General features: G+C 40.0%; 1 protein-coding gene across 4 annotated transcripts in view; it reads right to left on the reverse strand.

Moving 5' to 3' along the window:
- The window catches only part of LOC127647676 (B-cell scaffold protein with ankyrin repeats-like), a 96101-nt gene that overhangs the window by 13120 nt on the left and 56020 nt on the right, over positions 1 to 26961 (reverse strand). For all 4 annotated transcript variants that reach the window (XM_052132091.1, XM_052132109.1, XM_052132083.1 and 1 more), the window contains 2 exons: positions 5987 to 6041; positions 5647 to 5871 (listed from right to left, as the gene is read on the reverse strand). In XM_052132091.1, coding sequence (XP_051988051.1) covers positions 5647 to 5871; positions 5987 to 6041 — 280 coding nt within the window. The remainder of the gene's footprint in view (positions 1 to 5646; positions 5872 to 5986; positions 6042 to 26961) is intronic.

Below are 26961 nucleotides of genomic sequence, written 5' to 3' on the forward strand. Positions count from 1 at the left end.
CTACTGGTCTTACCCCTTTCCAGTGCGTCCTGGGCTACCAACCACCCCTTTTCCCGTGGGAAGCGGATCCCAGTGACGTTCCGGCGGTGGATGCCTGGGCCCGAAGATGTGCCCAGGTCTGGAGAGCCACCCATGACCAGATTCAACGCTCCACCCAGACCCAGAAGGCTAAGGCAGACCGCCGACGCCATCCTGCACCCCTGTTCCATCCGGGCCAAAGGGTTTGGCTCTCAACCCGAGACATCCGCCTCCGTCTCCCGTGTAAGAAGCTAAGCCCCAAGTATGTCGGCCCTTTTAAAATTATTAAACGTATTAACCCAGTCACTTACCAATTACGTTTGCCACCCCGCTACAAAATTTGTCCTGTGTTTCATGTTTCCCTTTTGAAGCCTGTGTTCTATAGCCCCATGTTCCCGCCCACGGCAGCCCAAACACCCCCTCCACCACTCGATGTCGGTGGTCAACCCGCCTATACGGTCCGGGCCTTGCTAGTCTCCTGACGTCGGGGTGGTGAGTTGCAGTATCTGCTCGACTGGGAGGGCTACGGACCTGAGGAACAGTCGTGGGTACGATCGAGAGATGTCCTGGACCAGGCTCTCAAGCTAGACTACCATCGCCAACATCCCGATCGTCCCTCACTGCTTCCCAGAGGTCGCGCTCCTCGCAACCGAGCGCGGCCGTCCGGAGCCGTCCGTAGCAGAGGGGAGAGTACTGTAACGAACCCCGCTCCTCTAGTTCTCCCCGCTTCATCGAGCTCACAGGCTCGCTCCCCGAGCTCACACGCTCACTCCCAATCACCCAGGTCGAAGCCTCCCCGGCTTCGACCTTACGCTCCCCTCGACCACTCTCTTCTGGATTTGCCCTATTTGTACTTTTGCTTTGCCTGCAATAAACGCAGTTTGACTATACATTGTGACTGTCTCTTCTTGTGCGGGTTACAGGGTCCTGCCAGGGTTGACATGCACCTAGTTTTAGTACACATTTCGTTCATGCAAGGAGACTTGGGATCAAATTCTAATCAAATTGAATTTATAATATTGATTAGGAGTGAATTTCAAATGCAAGCATATTTTAAATGCAACTATTTTTGTAGTTGTTTTTGACCAACAACTTACTGTAAAGAACAGAAAGAGTATTAAAAGAGGCAGTATTCAATGACAAATGTGTTGCGTGGATCTCGTCTTGCACACACATTACACGGAACATCTTTTACTCTCAACACACTGCTGAACACTTCACGACTAATCTCCACAATTACTGGTGAGTAAAATGTAAACATTTACCAGCCAGTTGCCAAATATATTAACTTTAGTCACATGGCACAATTTCCTTTGTAGTGTATGGTGGCGGAAACACATCGAAACGATTAAAGATGTCCATATAGTGCATGTGTACAGGGCTGGACTGGGAAGAGAAATCGGCCCGGGATTTTACATGGCAACTGGCCCAAAACTTGATGAGCTCCTAGGGGTCTCCTTTTTAGAGTCCTAACTTGATATTGCATCTTTTAAAAGTGGCGCAAGATTAATGATAATGGTCAAAGCCGTTCAGCTAGTGCAAGTTTATGTAGAAAAATATTTAAATCCAGATATATGAAGGGAAGTCCTGTGTAAATCTCCTTTGGATGAATCTCCCATGACTGGCCAATCTCTCTCCTCTTCACCTGTGTGAGTGTGACTGTCTGAGCACCAGTGAGTGGGGCCAAGGGTGCAATGACGAAAAATAGGCTTTGATGTCTTGCTGGAGGCAGTCATATGCAGATGTATTTGACCAATGTATCACAAATTCCAAACAAACCGTTTCAACAGCCTGGTTTAAATAAATTATCTTTTTCTATCAAGGAAGAAGGTTTCAGTTCTGAAACTTACAGTATGTTTTTTATAGTACAATGACCTCATCAATGTCAAAATATCAAGGAATATTTGATTCATCATGTCATGACCACTTTAACATTAAGAAGAGATAAAATGCATACCTAAGCCTAATATATAATATTAAGAATTGTATAACATATGTTCTCCCAAGCAGGTTTGTTTTTGAAGGTTAATGCTCTGTCGAGTTTTAAATTAACAAAACCTACCTTTTTCTGCTTAACATATGCAAATTAATGTCTGTTTTAAATATTTTTTTTTCCATTTTTTAAATGTATTCCACATTAATATAGATCAGGGGTTGGCAACCTTTTTGACATAGAGTGCCATTTTTTATTTTCCTGGTCTATGGCTGTGCCATAGACCAGTGGCAAGAACTCCTTGCCACTGGAGCAGGGCATGGTCCAAACAGAGGGTGAATGCTCGTCCCAACAAATAGTAGCGGAGAGTGAGGAACACCCACTTGATGACCAAGCACTTCTTTATGGTATTAGTACAGAACTACTAATTCACACTTCCCTCTGTTCTGGCCACCCCTCCAACACCTGGGACAGTACAGCACCGAGCCCCCTGTCCGATGCATCCGTATGCATAAAAAAGGGAGAATGCAGAAGCGGCCTGCCAAAAAGTGTGGCTTTTACCTGTGTGAATGCTTGTTGGCAGGGCTCTGTCCACTGGACCGGGTCTGGAGCTCTACTTTTTGTCTTGGGTCTTGGGCAGGTCGTAATCACTGCGGTTTTATCAATTTGGGGCCGCCCCTGACCATGACCCAAGCAAAATCTCAGATAACGTACCTCCTCCCACCCATGTGCCGCTGCCAATCATTAATGTAAATAATGATTTCATATAAATAGGCAATGGTATATGCATGTGGTATGTGGTCTGAGGACCCTGTCCATTAAGACGCTGAATTGTAGCTAGTGCCCCAAAAAAAGAACGGAATGGTCACAAATTGGTATAAACCAAACGGTGTGGAGAAAGAAATTTTTCATGGGACATCTGCATTAAGGGCATCTGCCAACATCCCTTTGTTAAATCCAGTGTCGAATAAAAGCAAGCTGTGACCAACCGATCGAGCAGTTTGTCAATACAATGCATTGGATATGCATCAAATATTGACACTATATTGACTTTCCTATAATCCACACAGAACCATCTGGGCCATCGCTCTTAGGCACCAGAAACACCGGGCTGGCCCAATCACTGCGGGATTCTTATATTACCCCCATATCGAGCATGGCCTTTAATTCTTCCCATACCTGTTTCTTGTTTTCATTTAGGCATTAGGGAGGAATATGTACCACTACCCAGGGGGTTCAAAATTCAAATGGGGGATACCCTGTGGAGGCTTGCGGGATCTCTCGCACCGCAAATAACAGGGGTTCGAGCCACTTATCCCAGTTCCGAGCATCTTCATATTTTTTAAGGTCTGATTAAATCGTTCGACCAAGATGTCAGTTTGTGGATGGTACACGCTTGTCCGAATCGATTTAACCCCCAGTAATTTTTACAGCTTGTGTAGAGTGCATGACATAAAAGCAGTGCCCTGATCAGTGAGGATTTCTTTTGGAATCCCCCCTCGGGAGATAATTCTGAAGATTGCCTCCGCAACACTTCATGCTGAGATGTTGCACAGAGGCAGTGCTTCCGGATATCATGTTGCGTAATCCACCAGGACTAACACATTGCGATGCCCATGTGCTGTCTGTTCTAATGGCCGATAAGGTCCGTGCCAATTGCGCTTTTGGAGCAGCAGGCGGATTCATCAGCTGACATTCATGCTGCACACCACTTGCGAACATCCCCGTGAATGCCCGGCCAATAGAAACAGGCCATGAGATGGCCTAGTGTTTTCCTTTGTCCCAAGTGACCTGCCATCAGATTATGATGAGCCTCCTGGAATAACAATTCTCGACGGCTCTTTGGTACCAACAACTGGGTTGTATTTTCCTTTGTCAGAGCATAATGTGTCACTCTATACCAGTGTTTCCCAACCTTTTTTCTGCCACAGCAAACAAATTATATGGCACACCATTATCCCACATAGGCTAATCATCGTCAATATTTTTCCTTTTCAAGAACTTAATAGTGTGTTTAATTGGATTGTTTGAAATTCGGCTATGCAAAAACAAAACAAAAAGTCACATAGGTCACAGGTGGCAAGACCGCTAAATGGATAATGAAAAATCAATCAATGTGTAGAGTTGTTCTTGCAATGCCACAACAAATAACAAAGATGCAAAATCATGAGGGGCGAAAAAGGTATTTTATAAATGAATAATAAAAACAAATGGATATGTGAGTGTGATGCCCAGCTGAAGACGTTGACCATCAATCACTATCACTTGGTCAAGCGTGTCTCAATGTTTCGTCTCACGACTGCTCTAAAGGGTAATCCTCTACTGGGAATTCCCAAAGGGCAGGGGAGGATGACACTTCCCCTTCCACAGTGCTTTTGTGGAAGGGGAAGGATGGACTTCTTCAACATCGCGAAGTTCAGGGGGTTGGCGGCAGAAGATGTACCACCCATTGCTCATGCGGCCATCTCTGGGCTTTGGCCATGTTCTCAAAGAGCTTAAGGTAGGCTTCCGGATCATCTTGAGGCCCCATCTTTGTGAGCAACACGTGAGGGTTCGCTGCTGCCAGGGTCACGCCGGCCACCCCCTCCTGGGACACTAAGCTCCACAGCACCCACCGGTCATCCTCCTGGGCCCGAAGGAACACCTCAAAATGCTGCTGCTGCTCCATGCATAGGTCAACTAGGGCCTGGTGTTGGGCCTGGTGGATGTTGGCAAGGGACCTGAAGACTTCCAGCGGCGATGACTCCATGGCAGCATATCCTTCTTCCTCTTCTCCCGGGTTTCGGCACCAGTGTTACAGTCCAATGAAATGAGGGAGCGGGAGACGGTGATTCCAACTCAGGAATGTCATTTTTATTGATACAAAATAAAACACGTTCACTAAGAGTGCGGCGGTGAAGCTTCAATTTAATGGCAGCAGCCAACACACAAACAGCTTCTCAGCTGGGCTCTCTCTGCACACTCTGAGGACTGGCCCCTTTTATTTCCCCCGTCTCTCACTCCGAACACAGAAACAAGCAATTACCAGCAATTCATCTCAGGTGAGAATACTTACCGCTTACTCTCTTTCCAGACGAACATTCGACCATGTCCTCGCTTCCACACATGATGTGGGTTTATTTTTTCTCTTTTAATCATTTAATGTAATTTTGAATGTGACTATGGTTTAAGGAGGAAATCTCAAGGATTAATAGTGGTGTTTTCCTTAATACACCATGTGTTGTTCTGAAAGAAAAAGAAACTAATCAAACCAGGAATGAAGGCTGTCATTAACTTGCGTGGCTTGCACGCACAGCGTGAATCTCGTCACACTTTAATCGCCTTTAGCCTCCCATTCAGCAGATGAAAACACGCTGCGTGATCATAAGAAAGGATTACATCAAGATGTAGACTGGAGTATTGGTGCGGAATCTATATAAATAAAATAGTCTACTCCTCTCTCGCCGTTGATGGTGTGCAAGTGATTACCCCTCCACTTGCCAATGCGGGCACGCATGCCATAGGTTGCCGACCCCTGATATAGAATGTTAGAAATTTGTGTAACACAATTACCCAGATTACAAAATTTTTAAATGTAATGCATTACACTACTTTTGACTAAAGAGATAATTAGAGATTACAGTAACTAATTCATTTGTAATCACATTACACACAACACTGCCAGTGATAAACAAAAAATTGTTCATATGTCAAACCTTGTGCAATGAAGGGAGTCTTGTCATCTGGGGTGGGAAGACTCTCAGGCCGAGGGGTTGGTGCAGGGGGGCGGTTTGCTATTACGTCAGCATTGCTAGATGTGAGAATGGTGTCATACTCTTCATTGTCTCTTCCCACTGGAGAATAGACATTCTCATCATCTACATCTTCATGTTCATCGTATCTTTGGTGTTGCTCAATGGGATCTGCCAGCAGAAGATTATCTGTGTAGATTTTGAAGTATAGAATGCCAGGAGGTTACTTTCTGGGAAATCAGGCTTTATTAATTTAAATAATGTGATACTGACTGAAATATTCTTTATGTATTCACAAACATACTTGTTCTGCCCATCAGCTCATATATACCCGTGTCAGTGTTGACATCATTGTCATCCTATGAAAATATAATCACAAAGTTAATTGCACTAGTCTGTGACAACTAGCTTTTTATAGACCCATAGCATACAGGGACCCCAAAAAGTATTTGGACACTTAAGATATGAATGCATTTGTATTACATAACAAAATATCAAACTACTGTATGTGCCATTTATTTTATAAAAAGTAATCCGGGCACACTTTTCAAGCAAAACATTTTACAAAAACATAAAGTTTTGTGTCAGTTGATAAAACAATAGATATTTTGTCAATATACATTATACATATTTTGTCCAGAATTAAGACAAAAACTAATTAGATACATTTTGGTTTTCAAACAATAGTGGAACATGTCCATAGCTGATCTAATGAACTATCTACACCTGTTTGAACTGACTTCATACATCCTCAGAAATACATTGACACCAGTTGGATAAATGTAATTGCGAAAAAGATAAGAAAAGTGAGTGAGTTCAGAGCAAAGGTTTAGCATCAATTGTTTGCGGATGCAACTTGGTTTGATATAGTGTATAAAGTAATATAAAGTATATTTAAAATTATATAAAGTTAGTGTGGCATATTGATCACTACTGTATATTGCCAATGTCTTTGAGGAAAAGAGGAAAATAATAGAACAATGATACTGTTGATGTGCAGATCTTTGAATATATGGTAAGCATTACTAAAATCTGGCAGATCTGATCTAGTTTGAATTTTAAATTTACATTACATTAAGTCATTTAGCGGACTTACAAATGAGGAACATAGCAAGCAATTAGTCATACAAAATTCAGCAATATTCCACTGCCAAGTTCTCACAGTGGCTGGAGTAGGATAGAAGCAGAAGTAGAAGAAAGATAGACAAGGACTTTTTTTTTTTTTAAAGTAAGAACAATTAGTGCGGATTGGTTAAGTATTACATGAAGTATTACATGCTTTTGGACAGAATGAGAATCTATCTAAATTACTAATGATAAATTGTAAACTTGGTCTATTCAAACATACGGCTATAATTTAGATCATAATTCAAACCAACGATTCAAACTTACATTTGCTAACTGTTATGACTGCGTCTATAGCAACTGAAGCAAGAGTACTCAATGCCAGATGTGACAATTGTGAGTGTCTGAAGAAGTTTTTGCCAAGCTTGCTAGAATTGATTTGTAGATGCCTCAAAGAAAATAGTTGGTAAGCAAGGCGATGGTTGTGGAAATCACTGGCATCAGAACCTCCCTCCATAACAAATGTTATGTGGGGATTGTTCAACATGTGCAAAATACACTGACTGCTAATAAACCAATTTAGTACTGTTCAAACAATAAAATACAAAATGATGAAAGAACACACTACAAAGTGCTCAATTCCATGTAATGCACACTTTATTCAGACTGTCACTCTCTGCCTTCTGTTCCTTAGCAACCTGCTACTGTTCACTTGTAACACTAGCATCCACTTCTTCCCCCTCAATATTGATAATGCACATTATGCATTCAGTGTTATGTATATATTCATAAGAGGAGAAAGGGAGAATTAACAGATAGACCAGACAAGCTAATTACGCATCACAAGTTGAGAGGTTGTGAAAGACATCTGCTTTGATGTCGGACATGAGTGTAACATTTAACCACAAGTGCTCTCTTGTTGTGATTAATAATTTAAATATATTTTTGTGTTGTCAGAGAAGGAATCTGACACGTCAACATATTGACTGACAAGTGTGTATGTATATATATATATATATATATATATAAATCAGATTAAGATTTAAGTAACATTGAGTGTTAAAATCGCCATGTTAAAATCACTGTATAAATAATGCTAGTGTTCCTTAGCTGTTTGATAAAAATTTTTGTTTGATTGTGTTTACATTTTTTGTAATACAGTGCATTGCTATAGTGTAGTAGGTGAGACAACCCTTGTTTGACTATAGAGCTTGGTAACGTGTGCCGCCAAACTGGTCTCATAGAATCACATCACTATTTACCTCTGTCTGCACAATTCATCAAATAAATAATGGAGATCACATTTACAGCTGTCACAATTATATAATCGTGAAAAGTATAAATTACAGCATTCCATTTGGTGTACTCCCACTGCACAACAAATTCCTATTTACAACAGATTTTTTTGGGCCGTTGTGTTTATGAATGCAATATCAGTAATGCTCACTTTCTAAATTATACTGTGTATCATTATTCAAAGTGTATTGAACATTGTTTTTTCATGAAATTTAAATAATAATGCAATTCAGGAACACAGTTCTCAGCTTGTTTTGATGCATAGTCCACACACCAATATGCCATTCAGCTGCCCCAAACAAAGTTAGTACTTTAATGTAAATTATATAAATAAAAAAAATTATCACAATTACAATATCAAAGGAAATAATAATCAATTATAAGTTTCATCATAATCGTGCAGCCTTATCTTGACCTGTTTCAGTGATGACACTTTTTCCTTGCATCTGCCATATTTGTGACCATCAGCGGGAGAAAGCAATGACAGTGAATGAAAAACAGCCCATGAAATGATATCAAGATAAACATTAAAACTTGCCTTTGATCTATGCCAAGTCCCAGGGAAGGTGTTAACAGCTCTGAAGTAAGCACAAATATTGCCAAATTTGACTTTTGCAGACAATTAAATATATTTTATTCACAATTCATCTCCATACACCGGCAAGTGTGATGTGTGACTTGCGAGTTCAAAGTATGTTTTTTTGTGTTTTTGCATATAGAATGCATATGTCCATTTGCAGCTTTCAGTTAAAAGATAAATTAATTTCTGTAAAAACAGACTTTAGTGACTATATATAATCTGCATTTGTGATTATATGCGGCTGAGTGCGACAGCTGACAAAAATGTTCAGATCATCACACAGTAGAGTAGTCTAGCACATACTCCATATGCCCACCTATCTTTCTAAGGATTGTGTGTATGCTCACCTAAAATGAGTGATGATAAGTACGGACAACAGAACGAGTAGGCTTTTGACCCATAACTAAGTGTACAGATTCTCTCTAAAAGCGCAAGGAGCAGCGAGAAGTGAGCGCTGAAGTAATAGTACGGGAAAGATAGACTGTCCGACTCCAAAACCAATCAGAACGTTTGTTTCAGATACGATGGGATATTTGCTAACAAATTATATTTTACGTTTCAGTTAGGGGTGTTTTATATCAATTAATTAAAGCAGCCCTTAACCTCTGAAAGTGGTGCCTTTTTTTTACGTGGTATAAAATCATTTAAATTTATATTTCTAAGTAGGAAAACAATGTTCTTATACACAGCAAATTTTTGCATTTTACATTATAGTAGGCTACATAGCAAATAACTATTCATTCTTATGTATATTTAGTAATATAAAAATTGTAAACATGAACATTACTACACTCACAATGCGTTACAGTTTATTATATACAGGTCCTTCTCAAAAAATTAGCATATTGTGATAAAGTTCATTATTTTCCATAATGTAATGATAAAAATGAAACTTTCATATATTTTAGATTCATTGCACACCAACTGAAATATTTCAGGTCTTTTATTGTTTTAATACTGATGATTTTGGCATACAGCTCATGAAAACCCAAAATTCCTATCTCAAAAAATTAGCATATCATGAAAAGGGTCTCTAAACGAGCTATTAACCTAATCATCTGAATCAACTAATTAACTCTAAACACCTGCAAAAGATTCCTGAGGCTTTTTAAAACTCCCAGCCTGTTTTATTACTCAAAACCGCAATCATGGGTAAGACTGCCGACCTGACTGCTGTCCAGAAGGCCATCATTGACACCCTCAAGCAAGAGGGTAAGACACAGAAAGAAATTTCTGAACAAATAGGCTGTTCCCAGAGTGCTGTATCAAGGCACCTCAGTGGGAAGTCTGTGGGAAGGAAAAATTGTGGCAAAAAGCGCTGCACAACGAGAAGAGGTGACCGGACCCTGAGGAAGATTGTGGAGAAGGACCCGATTCCAGACCTTGGGGGACCTCGCGGAAGCAGTGGACTGAGTCTGGAGTAGAAACATCCAGAGCCACCGTGCACAGGCGTGTGCAGGAAATGGGCTACAGGTGCCGCATTCCCCAGGTCAAGCCACTTTTGAACCAGAAACAGCGGCAGAAGCGCCTGACCTGGGCTACAGAGAAGCAGCACTGGACTGTTGCTCAGTGGTCCAAAGTACTTATTTCGGATGAAAGCAAATTTTGCATGTCATTCGGAAATCAAGGTGCCAGAGTCTGGAGGAAGACTGGGGAGAAGGAGTGATGGTCTGGGGTGCCATGTCAGCTGCTGGTGTTGGTCCACTGTGTTTTATCAAGGGCAGGGTCAATGCAGCTAGCTATCAGGAGATTTTGGAGCACTTCATGCTTCCATCTGCTGAAAAGCTTTACGGAGATGAAGATTTAATTTTTCAGCACGACCTGGCACCTGCTCACAGTGCCAAAACCACTGGTAAATGGTTTACTGACCATGGTATTACTGTGCTCAATTGGCCTGCCAACTCTCCTGACCTGAACCCCATAGAGAATATGTGGGATATTGTGAAGAGAAAGTTGAGAGACGCAAGACCCAACACTCTGGATGAGCTTAAGGCCGCTATCGAAGCATCCTGGGCCTCCAAAACACCTCAGCAGTGCCACAGGCTGATTGCCTCCATGCCACGCCGCATTGAAGCAGTCATTTCTGCAAAAGGATTCCCGACCAAGTATTGAGTGCATAACTAAACATAATTATTTGAAGGTTGACTTTTTTTGTATTAAAAACACTTCTTTTATTGGTCGGATGAAATATGCAAATTTTTTGAGATAGGAATTTTGGGTTTTCATGAGCTGTATGCCAAAGTCATCAGTATTAAAACAATAAAAGACCTGAAATATTTCAGTTGGTGTGCAATGAATCTAAAATATATGAAAATTTAATTTTTATCATTACATTATGGAAAATAATGAACTTTATCACAATATGCTAATCTTTTGAGAAGGACCTGTATGTATTAGTATTTTAATTCATTTTAATTATTAATTATTACCAATTTTACAAGTAATAAAAGTAACATTAATGAAACCTATTAATCTCTGGTTATCTTAGTAGCGGTCTGTCTTACCCTGACTTACATTTTTTAAATTCATATGGGAATATGCGTGGGCTCCTTGATAAATTCAGAGTATGCCCACCCCTTCAGACACTAGTAGCCTACACCACTGGATCAACATGACTTCTTGTCAGTTCTTCAGTAAAAGAAGAAGCTTATTAGTCACTTGACGAGAACACAGCCCGTCAACTTTTTCAAAACATTTTGATGTGCTTTTCCAGGTACTGGAACCATTAACTCAGCAAGGAGTTCTGGCAGTCAAGGAATTAACAGCCTCCCACTGGCAGACGCTAATACATGCTCTGTCTCTCACCTACAGGCAGAGATTATGTAAATCGCTAGTGTGATGCTGGCTTTAAAACCACCATAAAATAATGCAGTTGTTCTGTTTTGTTCTGAAACGTTGTGCAAACAACAATGCCATTTTCCTTACACTGTTAAAGGGATTAAGAAAAAGCGGTTATACACACCTGTATTTCTCCAGGAGAATGTACTTAAAAGGCCATGTAAACACATAAGCAGTGTTCTTACAAGTTTTTGAAGTGTGTGCATGTGCGTTGACCGGATAAATAACACCATAGGATGGAGCCATACAGGTGAAACTCGAAAAATTAGAATATCGTGCAAAAGTTCATTAATTTCAGTAATTCAACTTAAAAGGTGAAACTAATATATTATATAGACTCATTACAAGCAAAGTAAGATATTTCAAGCCTTTATTTGATATAATTTTGATGATTATGGCTTACAGCTTATGAAAACCCCAAATTCAGAATCTCAGAAAATTAGAATATTGTGAAAAGGTTCAGTATTGTAGGCTCAAAGTGTCACACTCTAATCAGCTAATTAATCCAAAACACCTGCAAAGGGTTCCTGAGCCTTTAAATGGTCTCTCAGTCTGGTTCAGTTGAATTCACAATCATGGGGAAGACTGCTGACCTGACAGTTGTGCATAAAACCATCATTGACACCCTCCACAAGGAGGGAAAGCCTCAAAAGGTAATTGCAAAAGAAGTTGGATGTTCTCAAAGTGCTGTATCAAAGCACATTAATAGAAAGTTAAGTGGAAGGGAAAAGTGTGGAAGAAAAAGGTGCACAAGCAGCAGGGATGACCGTAGCCTGGAGAGGATTGTCAGGAAAAGGCCATTCAAATGTGTGGGGGAGCTTCACAAGGAGTGGACTGAGGCTGGAGTTACTGCATCAAGAGCCACCACACACAGACGGGTCCTGGACATGGGCTTCAAATGTCAAACATCTTACCTGGGCTAAAGAAAAAAAGAACTGGTCTGTTGCTCTGTGGTCCAAAGTCCTCTTTTCTGATGAGAGCAAATTTTGCATCTCATTTGGAAACCAAGGTCCCAGAGTCTGGAGGAAGAATGGAGAGGCACACAATCCAAGATGCTTGAAGTCCAGTGTGAAGTTTCCACAGTCTGTGTTGGTTTGGGAAGCCATGTCATCGGCTGGTGTTGGTCCACTGTGCTTTATTAAGTCCAGAGTCAACGCAGCCGTCTACCGGGACATTTTAGAGCACTTCATGCTTCCTTCAGCAGACAAGCTTTATGGAGATGCTGACTTCATTTTCCAGCAGGACTTGGCACCTGCCCACACTGCCAAAAGTACCAAAACCTGGTTCAATGACCATGGTATTACTGTGCTTGATTGGCCAGCAAACTCGCCTGACCTGAACCCCATAGACAATCTATGGGGCATTGCCAAGAGAAAGATGAGAGACATGAGACCAAACAATGCAGAAGAGCTGAAGGCTGCTATTGAAGCATCTTGGTCTTCCATAACACCTCAGCAGTGCCACAGGCTGATAGCATCCATGCCACGCCGCATTGAGGCAGTAATTAATGCAAAAGGGGCCCAAACCAAGTACTGAGTACATATGCATGATTATACTTTTCAGATGGCCGACATTTCTGTATTTAAAATCCTTTTTTTTTTATTGATTTCATGTAATATTCTAATTTTCTGAGATTCTGAATTTGGGGTTTTCATAAGCTGTAAGCCATAATCATAAAAATTATATCAAATAAAGGCTTGAAATATCTTACTTTGCTTGTAATGAGTCTATATAATATATTAGTTTCACCTTTTAAGTTGAATTACTGAAATTAATGAACTTTTGCACGATATTCTAATTTTTCGAGTTTCACCTGTACATCAGATCAAGAAGTCAACACAGCGGAAATAATTCAACATTTCTTGGAGTACAGTGGGGAAAGAGAAAAGCACATACATTATAAAATAAAATCTACCCACTTATACACACTAATTTAAAATATCGACTACTGTCGCTCTCGTCTGCAAATATGTCTTCAAGTACATTTGGGGAATCCCAGAGTTTTACATAAGAGAGAAACCCCACTATTGAAACCTTTTCATTGAACTGCGTTACACTGGTGCCGAAATCCGGAAGGAGGAGGCGAGAACCGGCTTGGCAATATAAATAATATTTTAATGCTAAACTTAAACAAAAGACACAAACACACACACATGATGGACAGCTGGCTGTAAACTATCTCTCTCTCCGGACGGGCACTTGACCATGCCCCCGCTGCCGCAAACGGCAATTTTACTGCAGGTTACGATGGAAAGTTAAAGACACAAACACTGCAACAACACTGGATTATCTGGAAGTAAAGAGAAACAACAGAGAATAAACTAGCAAAGTCATGAACGCAGTGCATGTAAAGGTGATCGCCGCTTTCCAGCCTTAAGCCGCTTTCTCACAATGAATGACTTTCTGGTGTCCATGTAAACATCGCCATTGCCAACTTTAATCAAGGAGCAAATACCCCAACCACAGTTCCAGTAATGCACTTTAGGTAGTCAGCAGGGCAGACATTGCTTCATCTTCTTAAATTGGAGCAGCATTCCTAATGCACTTATAATGCGTTATTAAAATGAAATGAATTGAGAAAAGTACACATTTTGAATGTACAACCTTCCTTTAGACCTTATACAACCTTGTATGAATACATCACCCTGATATGTATCATATCACACCAAAGGCATGCTGAAATTATATACTATATGTTTTCATTGGATTTGAGCCTATTTAAGTAAAGCCAACGTTACGCAAGCCTCTCAAATGTAGATGGTGCGTGTCCATAAAGGCAGTCCTGCAATTGATGACATGGATTTCAAAGAAGTTAAATGAGCTGGAGCACATTTGGTGTCCTTTTCTATCCCTCAAGCTTCTATAAATGCAGTTTGATTGACTAGGGATGGAAACAATAATAAAACACCATAATAAATTCACAGTAATATTAATTAGCATGCAGAAAAGGGTCATATTTGGGAATGCAAGCATCAAAAAGTACATTGCTCAATTGTGATAATCTCACAGAGCTTGTCTATTTTGTGAATACTACTTTTGATTCTGGAAGTGTCAACAATGATACTTTGAAGCAAGCCAAATATCTTATCAGGGAAGTGTGCTAAGCTGATTTGACTATTATGAGCTAACTAAAAGCACCCATTATTTCACATTACTGAGGCAGATGCTGTGAGGCTATTATTCAAATATCAAACAAATCTCAGTGCCATGCCAGTATCCTGCTGGTTGTAATGCATTCATTCAGTAGTTGTGTTCATGTTGGGCTGAAAATGTTATGAAATTTGACAGTTGTTTGATGAATCTTTAATGGAGATGAGACTCGCTGAGAAAGTAAAGAGGTCAAGGGAGACTGATTTGAATCTGAGAAAACAAGAGGGAAGGATCTTTTCTTTTTTTTAGCTGTTTCTTATTGATTCTTTAGGGTGACCTCAATTGCCTATTCATCACTATATGACCTGAGCAAAAGATCTATGCTGTATCTATGTTTCAGAAGGTCATATAGACAGTTCTCTTAGGGCTTATAGTTTCAAATATATGACTTCAAATTCAACCCCGCTGGAACAAAAACAGAGCTAAAACCAACATAATTTGGTTTAATGGTCTTACTTGGTTTAAGCTGGTGAGCAGGTCCTGCTGGTCTCCCAGTCTGACAAATTTGGTATTTAGATGGTTTAACTTAAAACCATCAAAATAAACCAGACTGACCAGCTTAGCCAGGCTGGGAGAGCAGCTAAGCACCTTAAGGCCCTGCGAACTTCATACAAAAACGAAAAACTAATGGGTGTTATGTATGTCATTTAGAATAAAAATCTTGCCAAAATGAATGTGTTATTTTGTTCATAACAGCTCAACAGAGCAAACTTTTAAGAAAACTTGAACAGACTAACGAGTACGACTGCTAAACCCCTTTTTACTGCCATTGGTCCATGTCATCGTAGGTGTGGCCTGGAGTTCCACATACTTTGAGGCCGACAGCTTATTCCCATTCAGTCAGTTAAGATCACCAAAAACAGGTTATGCAACTTTTTGGTTTAATTAGTCCACAAAAGCAATCAAATCTAGTAAAATACTCTTAAGTAGCCATTCATTCATGTGCCATCTAAAGCCTAAAGCCATTCACACATCTGCCCAAAGTAAAATATGCCTATCATCAGTCTTTGGTATGTATTAACACCCTTTTAAATAATCATTGAATAGTTAAATTGAATAGTTAAAACAGCTACTTTTACTGATCTTGTGTGAATTCTCCCATAGAATGAGGCATGAAGTCATTGATAAAAAAATGCAATATCATATTGGTTGATGTTTTACACTGTATGTATTCTTGTGCATCATTATATTTAAATGCTCCTCTAAATGCCTCTCCCAGCAGTGTGGCCAATGAATGAATGTTCACAAACAGTATGCCGTTGCTCTGATCTTTGTAACCTCTTTTTGCCTCTGAGCGAAGAATGAAAAATAACTTCTCAGTGAGTGTGCCAGGGCCTTTAATCTGGTTTAAACTGTTTTTTCAGTTGGAATATGACATGTTGTGAGAGTAAATTGAAAGTAAAGTGATTGGGATACTAATTAGGATGCTGATTTGATCTGTCAGGGTAACTTACATTTCCTTTCAAGGCCCACACAGTACAATATCATCAACAGGTACCATTATTTATATAGGGCCCTTAGAAATCAATCTAGCACTCTGGTCAATACTCTACAATCAGTAAGAAATTCCCCTGCTCTTCACTCAGGACTCAACCTAAGCAACCCAAAGGTATGCTTGACTACCTGGTAACGTGGCCCTTTAAAAAATTTTTTTAGAAATAAATTATATATATATATATAGATTAGGGCTGTCGATTTAACGCTTTAATTCAGTGCGATTAATTTTATAAAAAATAATGCGTTAAAATATGCCCCCGGACCATAATAAAGAAGATTCCTGAGAAATTCAAGCTTGTAGTACCACCTATTTACTCCAGAGGGCAGTAATTTAAATGTTAGCTGTATGGCAATGCGCAGTTTATACAGCGAACAAAACAACCCTTCAGCAGGCAGCACAGCACAAACATTCATTACGTTCTTATTTCAAACACTTGATGGAGAGCAAATTCAAACTAAGAGATCTCAAGATGTGTTCTAAGTATTAAACTATATTTAACTTGACACAGTGACCTAAAAATGTTATGTTTGACGCAACACACCCGAGACGCTACACAAGCATGTCTGACGCAGATGTACATTGACGGGCCCTTAAACAAGCCCTCATAATAAATCTCAAACTGATTGAAAAATTCACTTGTGAAATGGATTGCTGTGAACTGTATGCCAATGATTGGCTTATGTTTAATAATATGGTAGTAAACAATACATTGTATTCTTAAGCCGCTATTTGTATTGTCTTATCAATGATTAACTGTTCTGCCACAAGAATGTAATGCATTTTGATTATCTGAAATTGTTTTATTTCTGTATATAAATATATAAATATATATATTTAAAGATAACTATGTATAATTATTTTATCATTATATATTGAATTATATATGAGGGGCTTTCATCAAATATTTGTATATGCGATTAATTAATCAGACACCATTAATTTGATTAAAAAAATGTATCGATTGACAGCCCTAATATATATATATATATATATAATTGTGTATATATATATATATATATATATATATATATATAATTGTGTGTATATATATATATATATATATATATATATATATATATATATATATATATTAATGACATCATTAAACTTTAACTGTAACGTTGTTCAAGGATTCTAGTGTTTTTGATATTGTGAGACTATCAACACTGTGGGAGTTACATTACTGTGGGTTGTAGCGTTCTAGAAGTGTCAGGCTAATTTAAAACCCACACAGAATGAGCTGCCTTAATGCTGGGGTTGTGAGAAGGACCTGTGGTGCATTAAGAGAGATAGAAGAGGTAGCATTCTCTCTCTCTAGTCTTGTTAGTCTGCCTTGATAGTCATAACACACCACCAGTTGCAAAATGGCAAACTGCAAAAGTCTAAATGTGTTGAAGCTAAATAAAATGTATATCTCATTAAAATATATAAAACACCAAGATTTTTACACACTTCTGGGTAACTTTTGACCAGCATTTGTGTGAAATTTACCCAGAAAGTCTTTAAGTGCTTTAAGGGTAATAGCATAGGATTTTTCCATTTGTCAACAAAAGCTTGCCACTTAGTTGTAGTTCAAAGGACGTTTTAATGAAAAATAAGTTTTAATGAAAATCCCCTGCATTGATTCAATACAATGGCAGTTTAAAGTGATTCACTTTAAAGATGAAAAAGGACACAAAACAACTTTTGACAAGAAACAACCCTAAATTTACTGTAAGTCATTTTTCAGTGAAAGTCTTGGAAGTCCATTTGCACGTTGATGAGTGCACGAGAGAGGCTTGTTCACAGTGACATGCATTATTAAGCTAGAACATGCTTAGATTAGCGCTTAAAACAAAAACACACTCTTCTCTCATAGCAACTCAGGATCTTCAACAAAACATCTCTTTTTGTGTTCTGCATAAGAAAGAAAGTTATTTGGGTTTGGAATGACATGAGGGTGAGTAAATCATGACAACATTTTTATTTTGGGGTTAACTATTCATAAAACAACACACAACATTTGGAAGGAAATGATAAATAGTTGAACTAGAATTTCTCTGATATGTTGTAGTGAAATCAGATGAATGGAAGTGCTTAGCAATTAAATGTTCTCTCTAACATTCTATGGCAACATCACTCGCATACAGCACAGAATGGGAGTTGCTGTGGATGCTGACTCTGGTTGTACAAGACAGACTGAGGACGTTACACATTAAAAGGGTTTCTAGAAAAGACAATGAACAGAAAATAATGGGGTTGTGAATATTGTTATCCCCCATCCAACTCGTGCAATTTACAAACCAGATGATCAGGAAAAAACAACAAAAATAAGTTTTGACTAACTCAAGTTTGAAAATTTTTGAAGATCTCAAAATGAGGGCTGTGTAGATGAGTAAAGCTAACCAATGTGTTGTGCAAATGTATCAATTCCAGGGTAATGCACTGATATCAAATATGTGTTATCAAAGCATAATATACCACTATATTTCATTATATTTCAAATCATGGAAGAGAACAGATACTGAGAGAAACATTAGAGGAGAATGAAAGGGCTATAATATTAACTCGATAGTTTGCTCAAAAAAATAACAATGATGTCATTATTTACTCGCCCTCATGTAGTTCTGAACACAATTACTTTCTTTTGTGGAGCACAAAAGGAGATGTTAGACAGAATGTTAGCCTTAGTCACCATTCATTTTGATTGTATGGAAAAAATGCAATAAAAGTGAACGCTGAGTCAGGCTAGGTCCCTAGATTTCTTCTGAAGGAGGAAGCGGGAGCTGGGTTGTAAGTCCAATGTAAGTCTTTTATTTAACAATACTTTTCAGTATAAACACATAAATGGTCTCGCTTTTCAGCACAACAAATGCACTCGGTCACGCACACAGCTTTGTGCATCTCTCTCTCTCTCCACTCCAGAAGTCTGGACTGCCCTTTTATTCCCCTCCAGCTCTCACTGTAACAAAGAACAGCTGTTAGAGATAATTTTCCACAGGTGTCAATCCTTAACATTCTTCCTCTCCTGGCCTCGCTCTCCACAGACTTCGCTTGGCCACGGCCATATTACCACAGGAATACTTCTAATTTGTCAGCAAATTAAAAAGCACCTGGTAAGAGTTGGTTATATTGCCTATATGCATTGTAAATCTTGAAAAGGACACCCATTTTGGGTTATTCAGGCAAGAATTTATTAATTAATTTGACGATTTCTTTTTCATCAAGGAATGTCAAAAGTATGCCAAAATATGTATGTATTAGCCTATTATTTAAGTGAATCAATAGCAAGTGTACAGTCATTTTCTAATTTATTTTCTGCCTACAATTCAGTTAGCATGTATAATAAATAATATATACTTACATTTCAACATGTTCACATACTTATAACTGTTTTTTGATGCTACATTAATTTAATAAACACTTTTGAATCCAGAAAATACATTGCTTGCATTGATTTTGTTTATTTATGAAACGTAAAGTTAGCTTTTTGGTTGTGTACTCACAGAATGATGCAGGCACACCAACGCAGAACTATCAATGCAAACCAATGCGTTAGCAACTACGTGGTGGCTACACCATAGGTTCGATGCAGAAGTATAAATCAGCCTTAAAATCTCCTTTTGTTTTCCATGGAGGAAACAAAATGTTTTATGGATTTTGAACAACCTTCAGTTTAAAATTGTATTTACTTGTTTGCCTGGCTCATTCACAGTACAATATCCTACAGTGGTGTAGGAATTATTTGAAAAGACAGATAACATATAAAGGCATGGATATTTCAAAAGTAATAGTACTGTAATTTCAGGGCCCCCTCAGCTATAATGATAGATGCACCCATTATCGCACCATCAGTGGTGTAGAAGGGCCACTATGTTCAATCGCCATTTTACAATATTAAATCAATTTCTCAGCCATGAAAGCTGATCAACTGCCTCCCTGGAGTCACTTAAATATGCTCTGTTGGCATGACTACCATTTAGACATGTGGCAAGGTAAAGTACTCCCAAAGTTCATCTATTTATAAAGTGAGTGACTGATCACACTAGACTTTCACAGAAGAATATTCACTCATTAGTGTCAACTTTATGCATATTTCTGTTCAAAAGTTGCTTCATTCCTTGAAGAACAAAATGCAATGTACCATCATCCATTTAACAGCATTTTGAAGTCCTAACATCCTGACATATTTTAGCCAGGACATCACAGAAGGATGACATGTTTATGAGTCTAACCTGAAATAAGTTTGCTTGCCAAATGTAGTTGGCTCACAATAGATCCAGATCATGTTGACATATTCAGACTGGTATCATTGATTTGCTTAAGACCGTGTTGAAAAGAGCATGGGGAACTGGGAGTGTGTTTATTACGATTTATGTGACTAACACAAAATCATTCAACTATCAGTAAATTGTATTAGTTAAGGATTCTTTTAATTCCTTCTTTTTAATGCATAACTACATAACTGTCAACTTTCCTTAAGTTTTTTTTTTTTTTGATTCTACAGAAATCTGTGGTTTAAAAAGTGCACCTGTTAACTATAAATCTTACTTCTGATTGTGATTTACTTCTGATTTTATTTAATTATTGTTGCCTCTTTTACACATTATTTTTAAATGACTTATTTCTGTGGGACTTAGCAGGAGAAAAGCCACTGAATTCTATGCAAGGCATTTGCACTGATAAAAAGTATTGACAGCAGCTTCCTTTTTTGATTGAAAAGGAGAGGATTTTAGTTGTCACAATATGATCCACAATGGCTTGATGGTCTTATCATGGCTCAAGTGGTAGAGCAGGTCGGCCACCAATTGCAGGTTTGGTGGTTTGATTCCCGGCCCTCATGACTCCACATGCCGAAGTGTCCTTGGGCAAGACACTGAACCCCAAGTTGCTCCCAATGGCAGGCCAGCACCTTGCATAGCAGCTCTGCCATCATTGGTGTGTGAATGGGTGAATGAGGTGCAGTGAATACTGCTATGGTAAAAGGTTTGTTTTCAACCACTGAAAATGTTAAACATTTAACAATTTATGCAGGAACCCACAATGAGAGCACCATATCACTAGGATTTAACCATGCAGGTTCTTAAATAAGAGGATACAAAAAGGAAAGTTTGTTGTGAACCAGAATATAAAAGATATTAAGACATCTTTAATACTTCTGGAATTACAGAATTACGGACACTACAACTTTGGAAAAAATTCCCTCCATCAGGGAACGGGGGATACACTAGTAACCTAGATGTTCCCCTTATGTCACTCACTCCACGTTGTGCCAATTGTAGTGAATAGTGCCACCTACACTGAGCCGTGTTACGTGATCTGCTGATGCTGGTGCAACAAGCTGTGGCGTGCCAAGGAGCATGGGCATCAGACTGCATGTAACCTTCCCCAACGCCCCACTAAGATGTCATATTGCTTTTATTAGGTTCCCGGCATCCGACCAAGGATTTTCCCTTGAGGGATGGGAACAAGCGACATGACAAGCATGGGAGCAGGCTGCGCTATCCGCTGCCTTTTCTCTCTCTATGTTTCTCCTCATAGAGTGTTAGATGCGACTGGGGCCATCTAGCTATAACATGCATCGGGGAAGGCTGGGGAGGTAAAAATATGGCAAATACGTCACATGGCCTGTTACGCCACACATGGTAGCGGCGCGGTGGCAGGTCCTTCTTAATGAGGGAGGAGCTCTACAAAGACGGCGACTGGGGCAGAGGGACTGCCCTAGGGAGACGCGGGTCCGCCTGACAGGGGGACTGTACCACGGAAAATACATCACAGGGGGTTACCGTGATAACTGGCACCTATGGGGCACCTATTCCAGTTCAAAGTAACTAGTACCCGTAGTGGGTCAGGTCGGGAATTTCTCCGCTGAATTTGCGAGCCAGAAGGCTGGAGAGGAAGAACATCCAGGGAGTGCGAGGTTGAGAACTCACCTGGGGATAAAAGCACATGTGTTTGCCTCAGTGAGGGTTGGAAAGTGTAAGCCATGCATCCAAGATCTGCCGAGGGGCACTAAGGGAACGATCGTTTTTGACATACCTGGTGGGGCTTTGCAGTGGTGGGGAGTAGGTAGTGTTGCGTCCTGAGGCATGTGTGCTGAGAAAAAACTCAAAGCAATTACCTTGCTCCGCGTACCCTGTAGGGGGCGGGTTAGTGACTGAGGAGGAGGTCCTAGTGAAGTGTTTTCTGGACTCGTCAGAACCGGCCGGCCGGGGTTGTGAACTTTGAACAGACGTGGATGTGGAGGTGATTTTTGTACGTCCAGAGCCCACTTTGCCTGTAAGGGTTTGATGCCGGGGTGCCGTGAGAACGGTGTTTTGCGGGCACCGGCTAGATGACCCAGGGGTTGAGGAAATAGCTCTTTTATTGAAAAGTGGGTACCGCTGCCCGAAGGGGCAAATGAAAATGAGGAAACCAAGGATTCTCCTCCTGGCCCTCCACCAGGGGAAGGAGTGATCTGGCTACCAACTCCTGCGCAAACGACTTGTCCCCTGGGTGGTCCATCTCGGGAATGCTTGGGAGTCTTCCGTGTCCTTGAAGAGGTTTGTGAGATGGGGGGCGTCCGCTTTCTGCAGGTAGCTCTACGCTGGGGCTGAGAGCTGGGCCCTGGTTGAGGCGGAGCTACCTGCTGGTTTCTTGCTGCCGCAGGTGGGCATCCAGCCCAAAGCTCTCGGCGGCCCGAGAGGATATCTGTGCGTCGGTCTCAGAGTGGGCAAGCATACCCAAAGGTGGCAGCTCCGTCGAGTCCTTAGTGTCAGATGTCGTGACGCTCTCCGATGTAGCGCCAATATACTCATCCAGCTCGGGGGGTCTGAAGGAGACATCGAACTGGCCATGGGGCAAACTGGTCTCACATCGAGCCTGGATGGAAGCAAACAAGCGTGTGGGGCAGGTGGTCCACGGAGATGTACCTGGCGAAACCATGCCTGCCAAACTCCCCAAATCGCCTCCATCTCCAACGGAGTTGGCCACAATCCTGTGGGAAGAAGGCACAACGTGGGGGGAGGGTGGCTTTTGTGGCGTTTCCTTTAAGGAATGAAAGCCGCGACCGCAACATTGCCATGGTCACTCTCTCGCAATGAGAGCATGAACCCTTCATATACGCTGCCTGTGATCGCTGCCCATACTCATGAGGCAGCATATATGACCGTCAGAAGTGGAGAGATATCTACCACATCCAGGAACTACACAAAGGCGGAAAGGCATCTTGAAAAAGACGTGTCTTTAAAAAGACGTTCAACGCCAATCTGTAAACTCTTTTAGAGGAAATATACTCTTTTAGGAAACGCTGTCGAATTGCCCAGGGGTGTGGACTGCACTGGCGTAGGATCCAACAGCAATGCTCTTAGAGGTGAGTGGAACAGTAGTGAGTGTCTGATCACACAACCGCTCGGCTGATCACACAACCGCTCGGCTCCCAAAGAAAAATCTGACTGAACAGATGCACAATCCTCGCCTTTTATACCCATAGGTCTGTGGGTGGGACATGCAAATTCTGTTTGCTAATTTGGCATTGGCCTTGTTCATATTCAGAGGTATCCGAGGCTACCAAAAGAAGCCCCTTGTTTCACTACAATCGACACAACGTCGAGTGAGTGGCAGAAGGGGACCACAACTTTTCCCATTTTTGGGACTCAACACAATTCACATATAATGCAGCAAGGGGTGCTTAAATTAACTGATTTGAAGAATGGACCTACCTATCTATATGGTAAAATGATGCAGCCACCTATCTAAGGTCATTTTCTTTTTACCTGTAGTTTTGCTTTAATCATAGCCAAAAAAAGATATATGTTGCCCCCCTCTACAAAATAATGGATTCCTCAGTAATATTTATCAATAGCATTTAATATGTTGGCTCTGATCATCAAAGCCATTTGGTCTTTCACCAGTAAAAAAATTAAATAAAAATCACGCAATGACCCGTGAGAGGTTTAAAGAAATATTCCAGATTCAATACAAGTTATGCTCAATCGACAGCATTTGTGCCATAATGTTGATTACCACAAAAATTTATTTTGACTTGTCAATCCTTTTATTTAAAAAAAGCAAAAATCTGGGTTCCAGTGAGGCACTTACAATGGAAGTGAATGGGGCCAATTTGTAAATGTTAAAATACTCACAAGATGTAAACAATATGTGTGTTAGCATGATTTGAAAGAAAAAACTGTGTACTGAATACTTATGAAACTAGAATAAGAACGTTCAAGGGTCTGGGGACAATACCACAGCCAAGTAACATCACACTGTTAAAGTAGAAATGCTTTTTAATAAGCTGTCTATCTCACTGGTGTGCCGTTTGTGAAGCACAGCAAGTTTAATTAGATGGACAAAGGCTAACGGCAAAGCAAGAGAAAAAAAACATTTCTTTTTGAGATTAATGGGGCAAGCACTGATGTCGCATTAGCAAACAGCCCTGTAGAACCATTTTCTGTTGCATAATTAACATATATTGATACATTCATTAAATATGTAGTGTAATATTGTTGTTTTATTGTTTGAATAATAGATGATGGCAATAATTGGAGGAGAGATTTAGAATAAATGCCCTAGTTTATTTATCACCTTTGTTCTAAAATGAATCTCTGATGATATTGCCAAAAAAGAAAGTAAAGAAAAAAAAAATACATCTGTTTGTTTATTTCTAAAACAACAGTAGTTTGACAGGTTTTTTTTAGTTCACTGTCATCTACACAAATAAATAGAGGTAACAAGAAATTAAGAGTAAATAATGAAGGTTGTGCAGAAAAGGGTGCTTTCACTCTTTCACGCAAGGCTGTGTGTGAGCTGTATGTAGAACAATATTAAACAAAACTGCTTAGAAATACTGAACAATATATGAAAAATCATGTTTGAAGCATCGTAGCTTGTTTTGAGGAGAGGTGTTCTAATACTTTTTTAAGTGATCAGACGTTACATTCACCTGATGGATTATTAATCAGGCCAAAAAATCTTGTAGACACACAGTACAGTGAAGAAGGAACCTGAGCCATATCTGGGGTCCAAATAACAAACATTTGCGGTATTGAATTGGGCCAGTAAACCACCTAACAACCACTCAGAATCCCCTAGTAATAATACGGGGGGACCGGGACCGGCATGCGTTGTTCCAGCCCGGCCCCGCCCTCCTCTTCTCTACACCCGGCAATAGGGCTGGGTACTGATACAGATTTTCCGATTCGATTGTATTCCTATTCCCAAACTCTCGATTCAATTCATTTCGTATTTCAATTAGATTCCTTACATTTCAAAGAAATTACCACCCTTACCCCAAGATCAAACACTGCCTACAACACCCTAGCATCATGTGAGCAAGCCCCACTCACATTCTTCAGAATAATGTAGTTGTTTTTATTATTAATCTCTTAGAATGCTTTAGTAATACCAATTATTGCTGAGAAGGGATTTAAAAATATCAGTGTGCTTTAGAGACTGATCATATTAATAACCAACAGTCGTGGTGGATTTGCCTGCACATGCTGTGTAACAAATTGTTGTCGAGTGCAATTTAATGGGATTATTTATTAAGAGAGCCTAGCAGAAAACCAGCTTCCTCTTGCCTTGGCAAATGGATTCCTAGGTACACATTTGGATACATACTAAATGAGGATTGTGTGTCATTAGAAACTAAAGCTCCATGCAACACTCTCCTCCACCCTTTCGTCTAAATAGTAAATAGAGGGTAAAACATAACCAAGCTTTCTCCATATTAGCATAACGACAGAAAATCACCATTAGTGAAGAGAAATCTAAGCATTAGCATTCTCCTGAAACCCCCTCCGACCCTCTTAGCCCAAGAGTTCCTCTCATGACAACACCCAGTGCAGCCACGCGTGAAGTAACCAATGCTGCACTGGGCATCTCTTTTTTTCTCTCAAACATCTGTTGCAGGGCATTTACTGGAAGAGAAGCATGGAGAGAATTCTAATGAAATATGGATAGTAAACTAAAGTGGAAAAGGGGTGCTTGTTCACAATACCTTCTATACATGCTACATACTGTAACTTCATCATTAATATGTGGTCAACTTTGTTCGTTAGGTGGAATGGAAACAGAGAACTAGTTTACCTCACTGACCCTAGTTTCACTTGCAATGACAATGCCATCTCTAATACATCGGGTGACTATATTAAGTTAATTACAATAGGATCTTAGTATTTAACCTTGCATTTTCATACTGTGACTGTGTACACTGAACTATTGTAATGACTGAAGTTGGTGTGTTTGCATTTGCTTCCTTGTGATTCCTCTAATTGTATGACTCTCATTGCGTTGCTTAGGTAACTACCATATTTTATAAAGTGGGGAAAAAAGAAGGCTTTACCTCCTACACATTTGCAGACATGATCAACAAAAATTAAACAGGAAAAGTGGTGTACAATGGAGTGGTGGTGGCGTAGTGGCTAAAGCACAGGGCTGTTAATCAGAAGGTTGCTGGTTCAAACCCAACGGACACCACCATTATGCCCTTGAGCAAGGCACTTAACTCCAGGTTGTTCTGGGGGGATTGTCCCTGTAATAATTGCACTGTAAGTAGCTTTGGATGAAAGCGTCTGCCAAATGCATAAATGTAAATGTAACACTGAAACTGGAAAAAAAATGGCTTCAAATTTACTTTGTGTGAATTTTTTTTGTGACTGCAATTTTCTCACTCAGTTTCTCTAAATCTTAGCATAGTTGAGCCAAACCATCTGTCTCAAGACAGATCATACACCTGATTTCAGTCACAAGTCAATTATGACTAAATGTGTAGTAACTGCTTTTGCCTTTTGTGGGCAGTATCCACCTTATTTTTCAGCATGACTAGGTCGCCACCATCATCCACCTTGTATGTGGACCTCTTCTGGCATAAGCCACCTCCAGCCAGTGACGG

Source organism: Xyrauchen texanus, chromosome 1 (assembly GCF_025860055.1).
Source record: "Xyrauchen texanus isolate HMW12.3.18 chromosome 1, RBS_HiC_50CHRs, whole genome shotgun sequence".
Lineage (NCBI taxonomy): Eukaryota > Metazoa > Chordata > Actinopteri > Cypriniformes > Catostomidae > Xyrauchen > Xyrauchen texanus.